Genomic DNA, 16,138 nt, shown 5'->3' on the forward strand with positions numbered 1-16,138 from the left:
TAGGTCTACACTGTTCAACGCATCAGAAATAACCTGGAAAAGAGGATTCATAGCACAGCAGCAAAGTTTGCTGATACTACTAAGCTAGTACTGTTCTCCACCACTTATTTCTTTCACTTGCATCATTTTACATTTGTCTGTGATGATCCCATCTGTCTTTTTTATGATTCAGAATTTCACCAGTGCCTCATAATCTCAGCTTTACATACAGACACTGCTGGAGGCTCTGGCTTTTTTTATCGCTGTGCAAGAGTGTGTTGTATCATACTATGCATTCAGTAGAGACTAAAACAAAGAAAAGAATGCTAGAAATCCAGAAGGGATGAAGGAATAAAACAAATCATGATCATGATGCTGCTATCCCTATTGTACTGAGCTAGGATGAAGAATAAGGTATTCAAGTATGTAAGTTTAATCTAATGACAGCACTGTACAGCTCCTAGAACTGAAAAATTGCTTATTTTCCCATAATCCCTTCTGGAATAAAAAACAAGTGTCATCTGTCTGTACAAGGAAGGAGCTTTTTGGATAACAAGGAACAGAGACTTTGAAGGATTGGATGGCACAATAAAACAAGAAAAACTCCAATGAAGATGAAATGTGAAGGTTTTCCTGAAGGATACAAAAGATTTTAACTGGAATGAAAACAAAAGAACTTTGTTTCTGACAAGACAGAACTAACAACGTGTCTTTGAAAAATGTACATATATTTTACCTGTGTCACTAGGACTTAATCAACTAATTTAAGCGTGTCCAGAGACCTGATTAGGCACTCCTGTCATTGTGATAAAAGCACATTGGCTAAAGTATGAGGAAGTATTAAATCTTTTCAGTTAATTTCACCCTCGCTCAGTCTGAGAGCTTTATTCCTCTTCCCCCTACTCCCAGCCACACACCCTATCTCTTGTTCTGATATTTGCTACACTCCTCTATGAGGTAGCTGAGGTCATTAATCCAGCAGAAAAATTGCCCAGCAAAATGAGGGATAATTTCCTGCTGGAAAGTTAATTGAGCTGACACATGAAAAGGAATGGATGGGAGGAGGCACAAGGAAAGAGAGGATCACACAACAAACTAAACTATCAGTTCAGTTCCCTGGGACTTTACCCAGACTTCTAGTACCAGAAGCTTCCAATCTCCTTCAAGACCTTCTGAGGGCTCAGAGGCTGCTTAGCACAGCTTCAAAAGCAGACATCTGGGTGAAATTTCTGGCTGTCTTTTTCTAGATGACTATTTTTTACTCTATTCTATGTTACTAACGAAACAGCAAGTTGCTTTCCTCCTCTCACACAGTTTTAGCTGAGTGTTATTTTAAAACTCAGTATCTTTAAATAGCTACAGTTTAAAAGCACGCAATCAAATCAAGGTTTGACTGTTACCCTTTGGTGTCTAGGGATTTCATTTTCTCCTGTATTTGTATGGAACACAGGGGGTGTAAATTGGTAACAGATGGTGATACAAAGGTTCTAACACTCAGAACATACTGATATCAACCCCTTTGATTTGACTGGAGGATTCATTTCTTCTGTGAGAATTTAGGTTTGCTGTTGCAGAATGCAGCAAAGGCAATACAAGATGTAACAGGCAGGAGGTGAGTCCAGATTTCCTTTGGTATGTTTGCTCCCATCTTGCTTAAACTTATTTTTGTTCTCGTGTACTGGAAGCAACATAAGCCATCCCTGTCACAGCAGACAATATAAAATGTAGTCTCCTATGCTAACACAACTTTTTAGTTACGGAACAGGCCTCATCGTTTAATGTTTAATGTTTCTATGTTCTGGCTCTCAAAATATTCACAAAATACATTCACCTTATTCTAAGTGCTGATAAAAAGCAGCATTGCCATCCCAAAATAATGTACCACCCAACCTCATCATTGTAGGTAGGCCCACAGAAAGAGTTTTTCAACATTAGCACCACATAAAGAACAGCATCAAAGTACAATACAAAGCATATGATTAATCTTCCTGAAGAGTCCCTGTTATCACCCTAATTTGCAATGAATTTAGGACCAAATTTGTCCTTACCTCTCGTGTTTGAAAGCAGACTGCTTCCAGTGCAGCAAAGGCAATGTGGTTTTTATTTGTAAACTGAGTAAGGCCACAGATAATACTGTTAAAAACAAACAAAAAACAGTTAGGACATACTTCTTTACCATACATCATTACTTCAGACACAGGCCTTCTAATTCAAAGCTCACTCAGTTCTATTGTGTGAGGACTGTTTTTTAATATTAAAAAGCTTTTTTCTCTTTAAACTCTTTAATCCCAGTTTTCCTGACAAATATGCTTTCAATGTCCATCCAATACAATTGCTAGAAATTAAAACGGGTTGCCAGTCTGCATGCAAATGGGTACATATTCACCCATACACGCATAAGTACACACACAGATTCTGGTCTTCCTTTATGAAAAGGAAATGTATGATCAAGGCTGATTTTTCTTTAAAAAATTATATTACCTATGACTAAAATCTTAATAAATTCTCTAGTGCTTTCAGTTCTTAAGGAAAAGTCCAGTGGGGTCAGTGCTGTGCTCTAAATGCTTAACATTGTTTTCAGATCTATTCTGATCATTAGTTGCTTCTGCACCTTCAAAGATTTTTGGATATGGAAATTATGCTAGATTTAACCATGAGTAAGCTGAATTCTGCCAATGTACACCAAACTGCAGAGCTAAATAATCATCCTTTTATTCTATTTAAACATCTAAGGAACAGTATTGTACTACACAGAAATGCTGCTATATTTGGTGTTGGATATGTGCAAGTTCAAAGATATTTAAAGGACATTTTTAGTTGTTGCCACTCCAAGGATCAGCTTTTAACAGTGAAAAACTTAAGCTCTGTGATCTGAAAAACTGTAAAAAGATCTAAAGCCAAGATTTTTTTCTTCCTTACGTGCAAAAGGCATTGAAATTCTAAAGACGCAACTACTCAAAACCTTGGGAGATAGATATTCTTTTAAGTTATTTTGTATTCAAATTTGTTATGCTTCTGTGACTCCCACGGCACGTTGTGATTCCAGCAACAGTAGGCAAGCACAATAGCAGAAAAGACAAATAGAAGGCTACTGTTTGAACTAGTAGCTCTAATGAGGAACAGCTAGTTAAGTCCTAAAACCCAGGGAAGGGACCGGAAGGAGAGTATTCGATAGACTGGAAAGAAAGCTGGACATGAGGGGAAGGAGAGGGAGAAGTGGGGAGAATTTAGTGGGGAGGAATTAAGTAGCCTGTACCATTTGATACAGTGAATGCAGCAGCCATGGGCAACAGCGCTCAAAAAAATCATCAACTCTGAAATCTTCATTTTCTACTATTGTTGCCTGGCAGCTCACAGGTATGTAGACCTCCTCTTTCTCTTTAGTGAGATGAAAATCCTTACAGAACCAGAAATGTGTCAGGAAAATAGCTGGCACCATTAGCAGCAAGAATGATGGAACTATCTTGCACTTGTCCCCTGAAATGCACAACCCAGACCAAACGTTTTCCCTCCCCCTTGTCCCCATTTTTTTGTTTTGGAGAGGAGAGGGAGAGCAGGGTGAGTAGCTGAGCTAGCTAATCCTTCTTTTTCTCCCTGTTGCAGCTGCTATTTTGAACAGAGTAAATACAAAACCAAAACACAGTAGTTACTTGAAAATACCACTGACAGTGATATATCGACACAGGTCAAAGGAACAAAAAGAACAATTTCACATACCTGGAAGGACTAGCAGCAGTATTTGTAAAAACATTAAATCTCTCTGTAAATGCAGTGTTTAGTCAGATTCTTACCCCCTTGCACTGGGTTCCCAGTATGGTGCATACAGTCCTGAAAATGCTGGCACAAAGTAGCAGCCGTAAGAAGTCCCTGCTTCTGCAGCCAGTTTTTCTAAGGCACACACACAAACAGTCTTCACTTAGCTTTTCATAAATGTACCAGCACTTAAATATGATACTTACAGGTGTTATTATTTAAGTAGGTAAAATATTCAGAGTATGTGAGATAGCCACAAAAATAAGCCACATACAGTTAGACAATACAAGTAACTCCAGCACTCTGCTCCTCATTAACTAGTTGTCCATTTGCAGCAACATGAATGGTAGACAGGTCAGAGGGAGTTGTGGGAATGTAAACAGAAAACTCAAAACTAAACACCAAAACTGTGTACTCAATATTCTGACCTAGATTCTCTGTGGTTTTCAAAGGGCATCCTGTGGGTAAAGAATGCAACCTTCAAAGCAGTCCAGGAGGTCACACTTGACTTGCATTTAAGTCAAGGCAAGCAAGTAAAACTGGATCAAGACCAAAGGGAGATAAGAACTACATTCCCATTAATTTCAAACGGATTTAGAGTTCTAAATTCTCAGCTTACATATGTAATCACAAGGCAACCTACAAGGATATCTGAAGTTTCTTAATATCTGAGTAATAACTTTGGATAACTGAACTAACTCCTCAATATTAAAGTATTTGTATTTTTAAAAATTACATTAAAACATCTAGAACTACAAAGGAAGTAATGCTAATGTGCAGCTCCTTCCTATAACAAGAAAGTATTTTTTTCTGCTTTTGTAAATTTCTTCTGTTTGCATTGATCAGAGAAGCATAACAGTAGAGGAAAGAAGTAGGAAAACTTATTCAAAATCTTTAAAATGGTAGTTTCATACAGACTCAATTCAAAAAGGGAGTGAAAGGAGAAGGAAGAAGGAAGGATGTGTTGAGGGAACCATGAAGAGATGGTGAAGTCTCATACATATGACTCTACAACTCTGACAAGACTGAAGTTCTTGAAACTCGAACCTTCTAAAGGTCTAGTCAAACTTGTAAAGCCAACAGGTGCTGCAGTGTTTCAACAGCTGGCTAACTCATGTGACAGTAGTTTATATTCTTCTCTATAACCTGTGAAGCTTTCTTAAGAAAAACAGAGCAATGTTTTAATTTTTTTTGTTTTTCTGTCAGTTTTATGTAAAATTTGAATTCCAAATTTTTCCACCCTTGAATAAGATATCAATTAAAATATGTAACAAATTGTTTTTAAATTCTAAATCTCATTATATCAGTCATTGTCAAACTGTTGCACTTGCAAGCATCTGACATTTTTTCCTTCTTCAGAGTCTGATACATTCCTGGTTTTCATAATGTTACACACCAGCTTGTTTCAGTTCAGCTCAAGCAGAAAACATCATCTACCCAAATGTTAAAGTATTACTGTATTCTTAGCCAAAACAGACTGCCATCCTCCACAATTCCTTTAAGAGGCAGTTTTGTAAACCGAGGTCCCTAACTCAATGGATATGAAGCCTTCTATATAAACCATTACATATGTAGGACCTCAGGTTCTCATGTTTATGACAAGAATGAGTATGTACGTTTAGGATCAAACATGCTCTGACTTCTGTAATAGAGACTAAAACACTCTTGGCTCCAGAAAATTCAATACTGTACGAAACCAGGAAATATGCTTTAAGTATAGTATCTGCCTGAATATCTGCTTGCTAGGAAAACTACTAAAAAGTACAGGCTGCAATAGAACAAAGCTGGCAAAGGGTTTCAAAGACTGTGCTGGTATTCTGTATGAAATACATATCAATAAACAGCACAGCAAAATATATACATCATCCAGCTTCTCTTTACTTGAATATTTTGAGCTTTCATTCAACATTAGAGTTATCAAGACACTGGGAAAGAAAACTTCAAGAAACTGAACAGGTCCAAATTGAGAATACTCACCAACCTCCTGTGATGTCTGAACGATACCTAGATTGTCCCTCAGCCAACGAACAACAGCACCAGCTATAGCAACGGATCCCTGAAGGAAAAAAATCACTGCAGCATTAGGAGACAACAACTGGTAGCTTCATGTTCCTTTTCATGGGACTGGAGAGGAGTGGTAGCTGTGGCCTCCAATTGCAGGCTGACAGTCATAGCCTAAAGCACTCCCAAGAATTCTCACAACCAAATCACGTTTCTTGGCAGCTGGAGACTGCCATGTAAAAATAGCAGCCTGTTACACAGGCTCCATGTAGAAAAGGTAGATATTGCATGATTTTGTCCATGGGGGGAGTTATCATGACATTTCCGAAGCAGTCTTCTTGTCTAATTTAGGTATTTCCCTGAATATACTGTTATATGGTTGGGTAGCCTCAGCCTTCTTTTTCTGACAAATGAAGACTTTTATGCTTTGATTTAAAAATCTGATTGTGTCTAGAGTCTAAATACAAATACCCAGATAGACAGAAAATTTAGGCACTTGCATTTACCAGCAAAATTTTTCTGTTGCCTCAGCAAACAGCACTGAGTGGCTCCATCATGCCATAGATGAATGGCATGGTTCCAAATAGACCTCTCTATGAGACAGTCTCAAGTCTAGTAGACTAAGCTTCAAGTAAAATGGGAGCAGCATTATATTTTCATTCAAAGCCATTGCTAGAAGGACCATGGATGTTTTCTAACCAGCTAGGTATTACATTCACAAGATATGAGTTTGATAAAAGACTGAATCCACATTTCTTGCCTCTCTGGAAAGTGTCTCAACCAGCAGATTGTAGATATTTCAAGCATGGATACAGGAGAAAGAACACTTAATATTTTCTGTTGAGGTCATTTCTTTAGACAATATCGCTAAAGACTTGGAGATGAGGAATAAGTGAGTATACATGCGTTTCAGCATGCAGAAATAAAAATCACCTCTCACATATCTGCACAAAATTAAAACCATGAAGTTTGACAGAACATGACAAAGGCAAGATTAACTGTCCTTAGGGAAGGAAAAGGAAATGAGCCTGGCCTAGTAAAGTACTGTAAGCCACAAACTATTCTGCCAGCAAAGAAAACTGCCTGTTGTCTTTGTCTGTTTCACATGGAAAACATAGGCTCTCTACAGAAGCTCAATGGCAGCAGAGAACTCAGTATGTGTGTTTTGAGAATACCTATTAGATCAAGCCCACTAAGCAACACAGATGGAAGAATAATCATTCTACTGATCTTGATGAAGCTTTGGTGCCAAATATGTGCTCAGCTGATCTGTGCTTCACAATCAGAGCTTTAGAACAATGAACCCTGAAGTTATAGTAAAAATCCAATTTTCTACAGAATTTGGATGCCCTCAGAGCTGTGTAGAGAACCGAGGAACTAAATTCTGGAAGTAGGTACCTAAGTCTTAGTACGTAAAAAGAACTCAATTGTTAGAGGATTCTTGTATCAGAAATTTTATTTAGAGTGAGTTTAAAAAGTTAGAAGTAAAATCCATTAAAATGAAATAAAAACCAAAGACATTTAATCATGCCTTTTATCATCAGAAGATAACTGAAACACTAGTACTTTTTTCCCTATTTTTAAACCAATTTTAGTATAAACATTTTTCTTTTTTTATTTATTTGTAACATTTCTTAAAGATTTGGAAGACTGCGTAAGAGAAAAAATGTGTTAGCCATCATGCCCTGAAAATATAGATGATGCAATGTATAAATATTTTTATTAGATTATGTGATGTGGATTGGAAATAGGGAAAACCAAAACCACACATAAGCCTTAAACCACACATAAGCCTTGAGGCATGCAAGCTATAACACAAAGCTATTTTGATCTCCATGCAACTGAAGAAAACATAAAGATACTAGTAAACAGAAGTAAACAAGAACATGTAGCACTACAAGAAGCAAGAAATTACTGGACTTACCTCTAGTGCATAACAAACAGGTTTGTCTCTGCCCAGTTTGTAAGCTATTGTGGTTAGAAGACCATGCTCAGAAAGCACAGACTAAATTGGGAAAGGGGACAGAAAAGGTAAAGCATGAACAGAGACAGAAAATATTTAAATACAAATATTCAAGTGATAATATAAACACGAGACAAACTCTTTGCTAGGAAAAAAATAAATATGGGAAGTTTAAACAAAATAAATTATCAGTTGCTCTTAATAAACAGCTAAGATCGAACCCTCAGTTCACTGGTGTGAATTCTCATTTCCACAAGCTGCCTCACATCTTTCCAGCGTCCTTATAGCAAATAATTTGGGCTCTTTAGAAGGAGATGTGAATGAGAAGCAAGCCAAAGCTTTGCATTATTTACCCAACTTTAACTACAAAGAAAACTATGGGAGGAAATTAAGAGAAGAAATAAAATAGCCAAGACAAAGAGAAAAGCAAGTAGTTCAGTAACACATCACTCAGCACTTCTATGGGAAGTTAAGAAACATATACAAGGAAAGAGCAAGAAATGTGCTATGAAAAGTTCTTTTTGGAAACTTAAGGAGCTAGGAAACAGTCTTACTGAAACACCGTGAACACATTATTACTTTCTACTCTTCCAGATTTCAGTATGCACTTTTCCTTATCTCTAGTGATATAACTGTTGCTAGTTAAGTTTAAGAAAGGCTAATATAGAGTTGTACTCAAGAACTTAAATAAAGATTGTAAAAAAAAAAGAGTGAACAACTAAAAAATGCAACTGACCTTCTGACCTGTATTGCACAGCAAGAAACATCCTGTTCCATACCTGGCATGAAAGCAAAGAAAGTTAAAACGAGAATGTTTAAAGGATAACCTGTTAACGCAGTTCATGACTCCCCTGTGAAAAATCGAGACAGCACTTTTTGTACCTTGAAGGCTATGTTACTATTAACTAATGATAAAATAATTCTCAAAATGTTGACTTAAATGCAGCCTTGCAGCTGAAAAATCTAGCCACACGCTTCTCTCTCTGGCTATTTTTTGTGTAATACTTGATCAAAGAGCAAATATGGCTGAAAACTAAGTGTCAATTCCTCTTTGGTGGCAGTGTTTACCTACTTAAATTTAAGCTGATTATGAAACCTACTTTATAAAATAAATATTTCACAATATAAAATTCATGCTTTTAAAGGGCAAAATTTAAAAACCTTTGCTCATGTCACAAAGAAGGGGGTTTTCTTTAAACATATTCAGCTCAAAAATTTCTAAAAATGGCATGTTTTTCATTTGAAGACTACATCACATGTATATGTACATACATATATAAGGACACAGTTCAGTAAAAGGAATCCACTCTAAATTATTCTAAGAAATCACTAGTTTCCTACCTTGAAAATTAATAGCTTAATATAGTATTGAGAAAGTCTTGAGTTACATTTTGAGAAAAAAAGGGTAAAGCAATAACACAAAGGGGTTAAAAAACTCTCACCTTTACCTTTTGGTTTAGATGGATTTTTTTCAAAAGGTCTCTTTTGTTATAAAAGTATTTCTTATAAAAATACTTTGTGACATTATTACTTAGAACCATGTTTATTTTGCTAAAATACAAGGCCATTAGCCATTACATTTTTGTATAAATATAGAAAATAGGGTGAAGGTTAACTAGCAACAATTACAGATTAACGTGTAATTAAATCTGTGAAAGTCCAATACTGTGTGTATGTACCTACATGCTCAGTGAAGTACATGGTTGTAAATGGAACAGTAAATCATTTAAACAGAGAGCTTTTCCTCAAATGAATGTTTGATTACAGCAGTTGCCTGATTTAGCTGATCAGCTGTTTTAAACAAGGGACACTAAGAGGTCGAGAAATAGGGAAAAAAAAAAAAGGTAAATTCTCCACACTGAGCTAGACACAGAAGCAAAACTAGGCATTGCAACTGAAATGAACCTTTCCCATCTAGTAATGCTGTGGGATTTTTTGTTATTCAGGTCTATGTAATCTAACTTACATGGCCTGTATTTGTTTAACTTTAGGTCACAATTTAAATGCTACTGCAACTGTTTCCAACCGTGTTTTGGAGAATGTTGAAAAAGTAAAACCTCCTGTCACAGACATTTCCTCACAGTGACTTTGTTTCAAAATACGCCTCACAAACCATTTAACTTTAATATCTGCACTATTTTATATGAAAGTCAGGGCACTGTTTATTTTGTGGATCAACACAGAGTCAAGAGGTAGAGCTGTAGTTATGTAGTAAATACAAAAGCATTTGGCAGTTAGCTTGAAAGAGAACATAATACTAAATTCAAAACAGAACAGTGACATACTGTTTATCTTACAGCTTTCATAATAACTTACGTATTTTTTGCCTGCCCATCTTGAAAACACATTTGCCCAACAAGAGCAGCAGACTGGTCACCCAGGCACTGAAAAGAGAGATTTTTTTTAATTTTAGCAAATATCCTTACATGAATCACATGCATGAGAAAGGAACATGAACATATGCATTTAACTCTAGTTCTAACCTATTAGGAGCACCTGGCCAAATGAAAATCTCTATAGAGACAACCTGTGCTTTTTACTACTATTTTCTTCATAAGAACTGCAAATGAAATGTGTTGTACCACTTATGGTGAACAATTGAAAAAAATCAAATTTAAAATTTAATATCCTTACGCATATTGTGTTGGAAGAAGCTGAGAATCTGCTCAACATTTCTGGATTATGTATGTACTGAACTCTTTTTATATACAAATATAAAACAGAGATTGCTTCCATTTTGTAAGTTTACTTAGAGATCCTACATATCCAACAGCACTAAACATTCATACACATTAAAGCTGTCAGCTGTATTTCCACAGCCAGACCTTAACTTAATCATGAAGAACCCAGTCAATTAATAATTCAACTTCAGACGCTTATTTCATACTTGGCATGAAGTAAAACCAAACAAACAACTTAATTTGCAGTGGGATTCACTCATCTTAAAGCTTTTTCCAGTGAAGATATGTTCATGCAGTATCAGGATCTCATGCCAGAATCTGAGTTGAAGTAGGACTTACCCCAGAAATCGGTACACCTGTCAAAGCTCCAGATTTCTGATTTGCAAAAAGAGAAAGAAAAGCTACAAATCAGCTTGCCATTACTAAAATTTAAGCAATGAAAAAGAAGCTAAACTTGTAATACTAAAGGAAAACAAAGAAGGGTCACGTAAGCAACATGGTTCAGTTGACATGTACATTGGACTTCAGCTTAATGCAGTTCATGCCTAAAACACTAAAAAAAGAGAGCAGGAAATTTACAGGTATGTTTTATGTCAGCTCAACAGTTCTTAATATAAATTTTGTTGCAATAACAGCATACAGAAAATGAGATTCAGCATAATCTGTGCAGTCAGCATCAAGTGTAAAATGCAAAAGTACAAAATGGTAAAGTGACTAAAAAAAAAAGTGATTGTGATGACACACTAAGCAAAGACAGATGCTGAACTTTAAGATACAGCATTTTAAGTCTCATACATAATTTCCTCCATACACTACCACGTAGTTTTTCCTGCAATAGTTATCATAGGAAATTTATATCCTGACAATTTTTACTTCTTTATTTAAATTGTTTCTTTGTGCGATTGTGAAAATGCATTTCCAGTGAAGTCATGCAAGTGCATTTCCAATCTGAATCTTTTTTCTTTAATTCTCATTTTAATTAACTGGATTCAAGGTAACAGTTTATAAATGCACTTAAAAACCCTCCATGAATATGATGTTTCATTACAATAGAATGAATGTTTGTAGAGAGAATGGCCCACTTTTCTCATTTATAAAATGAGACAGACAACATTTATTAGCCAGTAGCTGTACTTTTTTATATCACTATAAAAATAAACATTCAACAGCCCACAAATTAAGGCAAAAACATGCAACGAGACATTCTAGAAACACCTTTGGCATGAACTCTAATCATAGTATCTCAAATTTGGAAATACCTTCCAAATTTATTGGTCTAGAAAGTGTGCTTTTACTAATCCTTAAACCAATGGAAATGCACAGCATCTGAACAGAATGAATAAGACATGGGTGGTCAGCCTAATTGAAGCCTCTACTCACCAGGCTAGAACAGATTTTCTACAGTCAGCAAAAGGAAGAAAAAAGAAAAAAAAAAATGGAAGGAGGAAGAGAAACAAATGTTCACGTTTAAAGTGACCAGCTATTCTGTTTCCCTGGCCAGGTATTATCTTTTTCCATTTATCTCATTCAGCTTACTATAACCCACTGTCATCTGACTTTCACATTGATAGAAGTCAGCAACGACTTCTACTGGCATCTACACTAACAGATTAGCAAAATACTTACATTCCAGGCAAGCTAGAGTTACATTAAAAAAAAAAATCATAACTTAATTACAAAATGCCTGTATGTTCTTAGTAAAGAATAGAACAAACTAGCAGGAAAAAGCATGTAAAATCACAACATCCAGTTTATCCAATTCTAAAGCTTTTAAGAATAAATTAGATGCCACTGTATCCAAAGAGTTGGTGTTGCATCAAAGTAAACTTGAAACTTCAGCCCCACAATAACAACTAATGATTTACTCCTAAGTAGTATTCACAGCTGCACTGGAAGCAGTGTGATTACAAAGATATCATAATAGTCCAAATTTTTTTATTTTTTTTTTTTTTACTGAGTGCTATGTAAACACACACAGCAAGAGGAGTTTATTTTTCAAAAAGAAGGCAATCGAAGGTGTTGCTTGCAATTTTCCAGTTCACGGAAAGTGAGTAATCTTGCCTTTAGTTATGCGGAAATAAGACATTACACATCTTGTCCAGTCTTCTTAGATCATGAAGACTTCACTAGTGACTTTTATCTCTTCAGTTATACAAGAAGTAAAAAAAAATGTGCTCTAATAACAGCAATCCCATTGCTTTAATCTACTGATAATATATTGCATCCTGATGGCTAGTTCCTAAATCGATAAGTAATTGTAATAAAACCCCCAAATTTTTATCCTTATCAAAAACCTCTCCCATCTTGTTTTGTCTAATTGACACTTAGAAGAGAAAACAATAGATACTCAACATCACATAATATTACATAATAGTAGATAATGACATACTAAACATAAACAATACTGGTCTAGAAAAAGCCATTGGTCTTAATCTATGACAATTCTGTCAAATACATATAGATAGTTATATTTTTAAAAGATTAATTTCACACACATACACAAGAAAACATACCATCAGGCCATAAATCTCAGAGGAGCTTCGGACTTTAGGAAGTATATCCATAGGAATATCAAAGAACCTGAACGTAATACAAAACAATTTATATATATCATCAGAGCTAAATCAGAAAGTATTTTGCATTTATTTTCTTACATAAGTTTAAGCAGTGGAGAAAAAATATAAAAGAAGCTTTATTTCTAGGGTTTAATCCATCACTGTGTTTTTCCACTTGTTATAGCGACACTGAATTACAGAGTAAAACAGCATACATTTGAATATTTTGAAGACATATCCAAGTCCTTCATGTGGGAAGTCATTCCTCTTCTCAAAACATCTTTCTAATACTGTTATTAATAAATACAATTTTAAACAGAGACACTATCATTGTAACTGCCTTAAAAAATTGATTACGAAATAAAGAAATTATTAAATGTCATTGCTTCATGAACCAGTCTTCCACCTTTCGGAAAAAAAATCAAGGCTCTCATTGTTTTAATTAATCTAGACAATTGTAATTTGGACATCTGCAGAATGTTAACAGTAAATACAACAGTAATTGCTGATCTTAGTCTAGATAAGACCTTCTTACTATTAAATTATTTTCTTTACACATCACTTACAGAATCTATTTAAATAACACTATTACTGAAAAACTGAGCTTACTGGCAGAGCTCAGGATCCCAGTCCAAGGAATGAATGTTGAACAACATTGTCCTACTGGCATTGGTTACATCTGTACAGTGAACGCCTCCATTCTTTCCACCTGTCAAACACTAAACAAAAAAATATCAACAGTTCTCACCAAGAAAAAGATACAGGTTTACTGTAACAAATTACAAAATAACTATTCTACATTCACAAAGCTTTCAGTGTGGGACTGGAAACTCCAATATTTCTGCAACAACTGAAGAGGCAGACCTGAGGTAGCAGAAAAAAAGCCATGGGAGAGGTAATAAGGGTACAGCAGTACCTCCTGGATTCTTATATTGCAAAGGCGGCTAATATGTTTCTGAAATCTGAGATTTTTCCAAAAGCATAAGCAAAAGTTTACAGCAATGTATAAATGGTAAACTACACATAGGCATCTACAAAAAATACAGCAATACAGGGACAGTAAAAGTTCATCTTGTAAGGAACTTCTTTAGTGGCTTGTGGAATTCCTTTAGTGGCTTGTATTGACATCACTGTGTGATCAGTCTGCATCATGTGTCACAGTACTTTGCACAGACATTCACATGATGTGGCAATTAATTTTAAAAAGTGACAATAAACTCACAAATACATACCCATATAAGCCATGAATCAATAGTCCCAAATAGAGCTCTTCCATCATCAACTGCTTGCTGAATCTCTTTCACATTATCCAAAAGCCATCGAAGTTTCACTGCACTAAAATAAGTGCTAAGTGGAAGACCAGTTCTAGACTGTAAAATTAAAAAAAAAAAACAAAACGCAAACCTCTAATCATCGAATCACAGAATCATCTTAGTTGGAAAAAACTTTTAAGAGCACTGAGTCCAACTGTTAACCTAACACTGCCAAGTCAGCCACCAAACCATGCCCCCAAGAATCTCATCTACATGTCTTTTAAACACTCCCGGGGATGGTGACTCCACCACTTCTTTGGGCAGCCTGTTCCAATGCCTGACAACCCTTTCTGTTAATAATTTTTCCTAATATCCAATCTTAAACCTTCCCTGGTCCAACTTGAGATCACGCAAGTATCTTTTCCATGAATACTGTAGTTCTATGTAAAATTGTGATAATAAGACAAAAACCAAAGACACAAATCTCAGAGAAATGACACAAGCTTGTTCTTTAAATAAGTATTAAAGATACAATACACAAGTCTCAAAATATCAATATCAAATAAACAGTGCACTGATGGACAAAGATCAAAGCTGATCTACATGCAGTTCAAAGACCATTTATGCCAAAATAGTTGTTTGCAGAAGTCCTGTCTTATCTAGGCTATGACTAGACAGCAAGTAATGCCAACAAAAATGAGCTGCAGGACCCAGGAAAGATCAAATTTGTATTCTATTAGAAATTAAAAATCAAATAAGTTTATATGCTTTGTGACATACATTTCCTGGCTACAGGAAAATACACAGTATACAAAATACACAATATTTATACAATCAACAAAGGAAAATATAAATCACAATATGACACCTTTTTGCAAGCATTTTGTTCCAATTTGTTGTATGTATATACACAAACATATATAAAAAAAAGAATTAATTTGCTCTTCAAAAAAATATCTTCCTAGCTCTCAGGTTGGTTGCAATTAATTTCAATATTAAGGCATAAAATAAGAAAGGATAATAAATTTCACATCAATAAATTATTTTCCAAACTTTTTTTCTACTTGCTCTTAATTTTTGTGTGTGATGCTTACTTATCATTCGACAGGTAGCACATGACTAAGTCTTACTACCCATTACTAATTTAACTTCTCTTGTGAGATAGGTAAGGAATGTTAACCACTTATTTTGAGGAAAACAAACATTTTCCAGTCTCAGATCTGCAGTATAGTATTATGCACATTTTTTATTATTCGACAAGCTAAGAGGGACTAGAAGCTAGAACTGACTGACTTGGTTTTGGGGAATTCTAAGCACACATCTCCAAAACATTATATGCTTTAGTGATAAGAGTTCAGCTACTATTTAAAAGTTCTGGAATATCTCTTACCTTAAAATATGCTTTGTTTTTTCCTGGAATTCTTTTAAGAAGTCGTTCAACTGTTGACTGGGTTCTCAGGTCAAGCCATACTAAAAACACAAATAAAATTAACTGATCACCTAATTTAATACACGAAAAGCGACATGTAGAAGCTGCTTCTACAAAACTAGAGTTCTTTCCAGTAAACCCCTGCCTTTATTTTTAGTTTTTCATGTAGTTGAAAGAATATTGTATTACCATTGTATTTTTAATGTAGTGTTGCAAAAATTAAAAATGTTTAGATAAACTCATTTGATTTAGAAGAACAAATGATTTGAGAAATCTAACAGAATTTTCCATATAATAGGATATCTACTTTTCTCCACCAGAGCATATGCAAATGATTAAAACTACCTTGTTTACAGCAGATGACTGTCATTAAACTAGGAAGCTAAAACAAACAGCAGGTTGATTATTTACTATTTCTATGAAAACTTTGGACTAAAGTGCTATGTCAGAGTTATGAAGGTACAGCTGGACTTGAGACAACACTGTAAACAACATCTATTTGAATACAGAGAAGTCCTCGGTTT

The 16,138-nt window shown here is 35.2% G+C and overlaps 1 protein-coding gene across 10 annotated transcripts in view; it reads right to left on the reverse strand.

The window, feature by feature from the left end:
- The window catches only part of GK (glycerol kinase), a 62,160-nt gene that overhangs the window by 35,196 nt on the left and 10,826 nt on the right, over nt 1-16,138 (reverse strand). For all 10 annotated transcript variants that reach the window (XM_071812153.1, XM_071812160.1, XM_071812172.1 and 7 more), the window contains exons 5-15: nt 15,576-15,655; nt 14,165-14,302; nt 13,542-13,651; nt 12,891-12,957; nt 10,717-10,752; nt 10,013-10,080; nt 8,433-8,475; nt 7,658-7,738; nt 5,710-5,788; nt 3,771-3,867; nt 2,028-2,112 (exon numbers count right to left, since the gene is read on the reverse strand). In XM_071812153.1, coding sequence (XP_071668254.1) covers nt 2,028-2,112; nt 3,771-3,867; nt 5,710-5,788; nt 7,658-7,738; nt 8,433-8,475; nt 10,013-10,080; nt 10,717-10,752; nt 12,891-12,957; nt 13,542-13,651; nt 14,165-14,302; nt 15,576-15,655 — 884 coding nt within the window. The remainder of the gene's footprint in view (nt 1-2,027; nt 2,113-3,770; nt 3,868-5,709; nt 5,789-7,657; nt 7,739-8,432; nt 8,476-10,012; nt 10,081-10,716; nt 10,753-12,890; nt 12,958-13,541; nt 13,652-14,164; nt 14,303-15,575; nt 15,656-16,138) is intronic.

Source organism: Patagioenas fasciata, chromosome 1 (assembly GCF_037038585.1).
Source record: "Patagioenas fasciata isolate bPatFas1 chromosome 1, bPatFas1.hap1, whole genome shotgun sequence".
Classification (NCBI taxonomy): Eukaryota; Metazoa; Chordata; class Aves; order Columbiformes; family Columbidae; genus Patagioenas; species Patagioenas fasciata.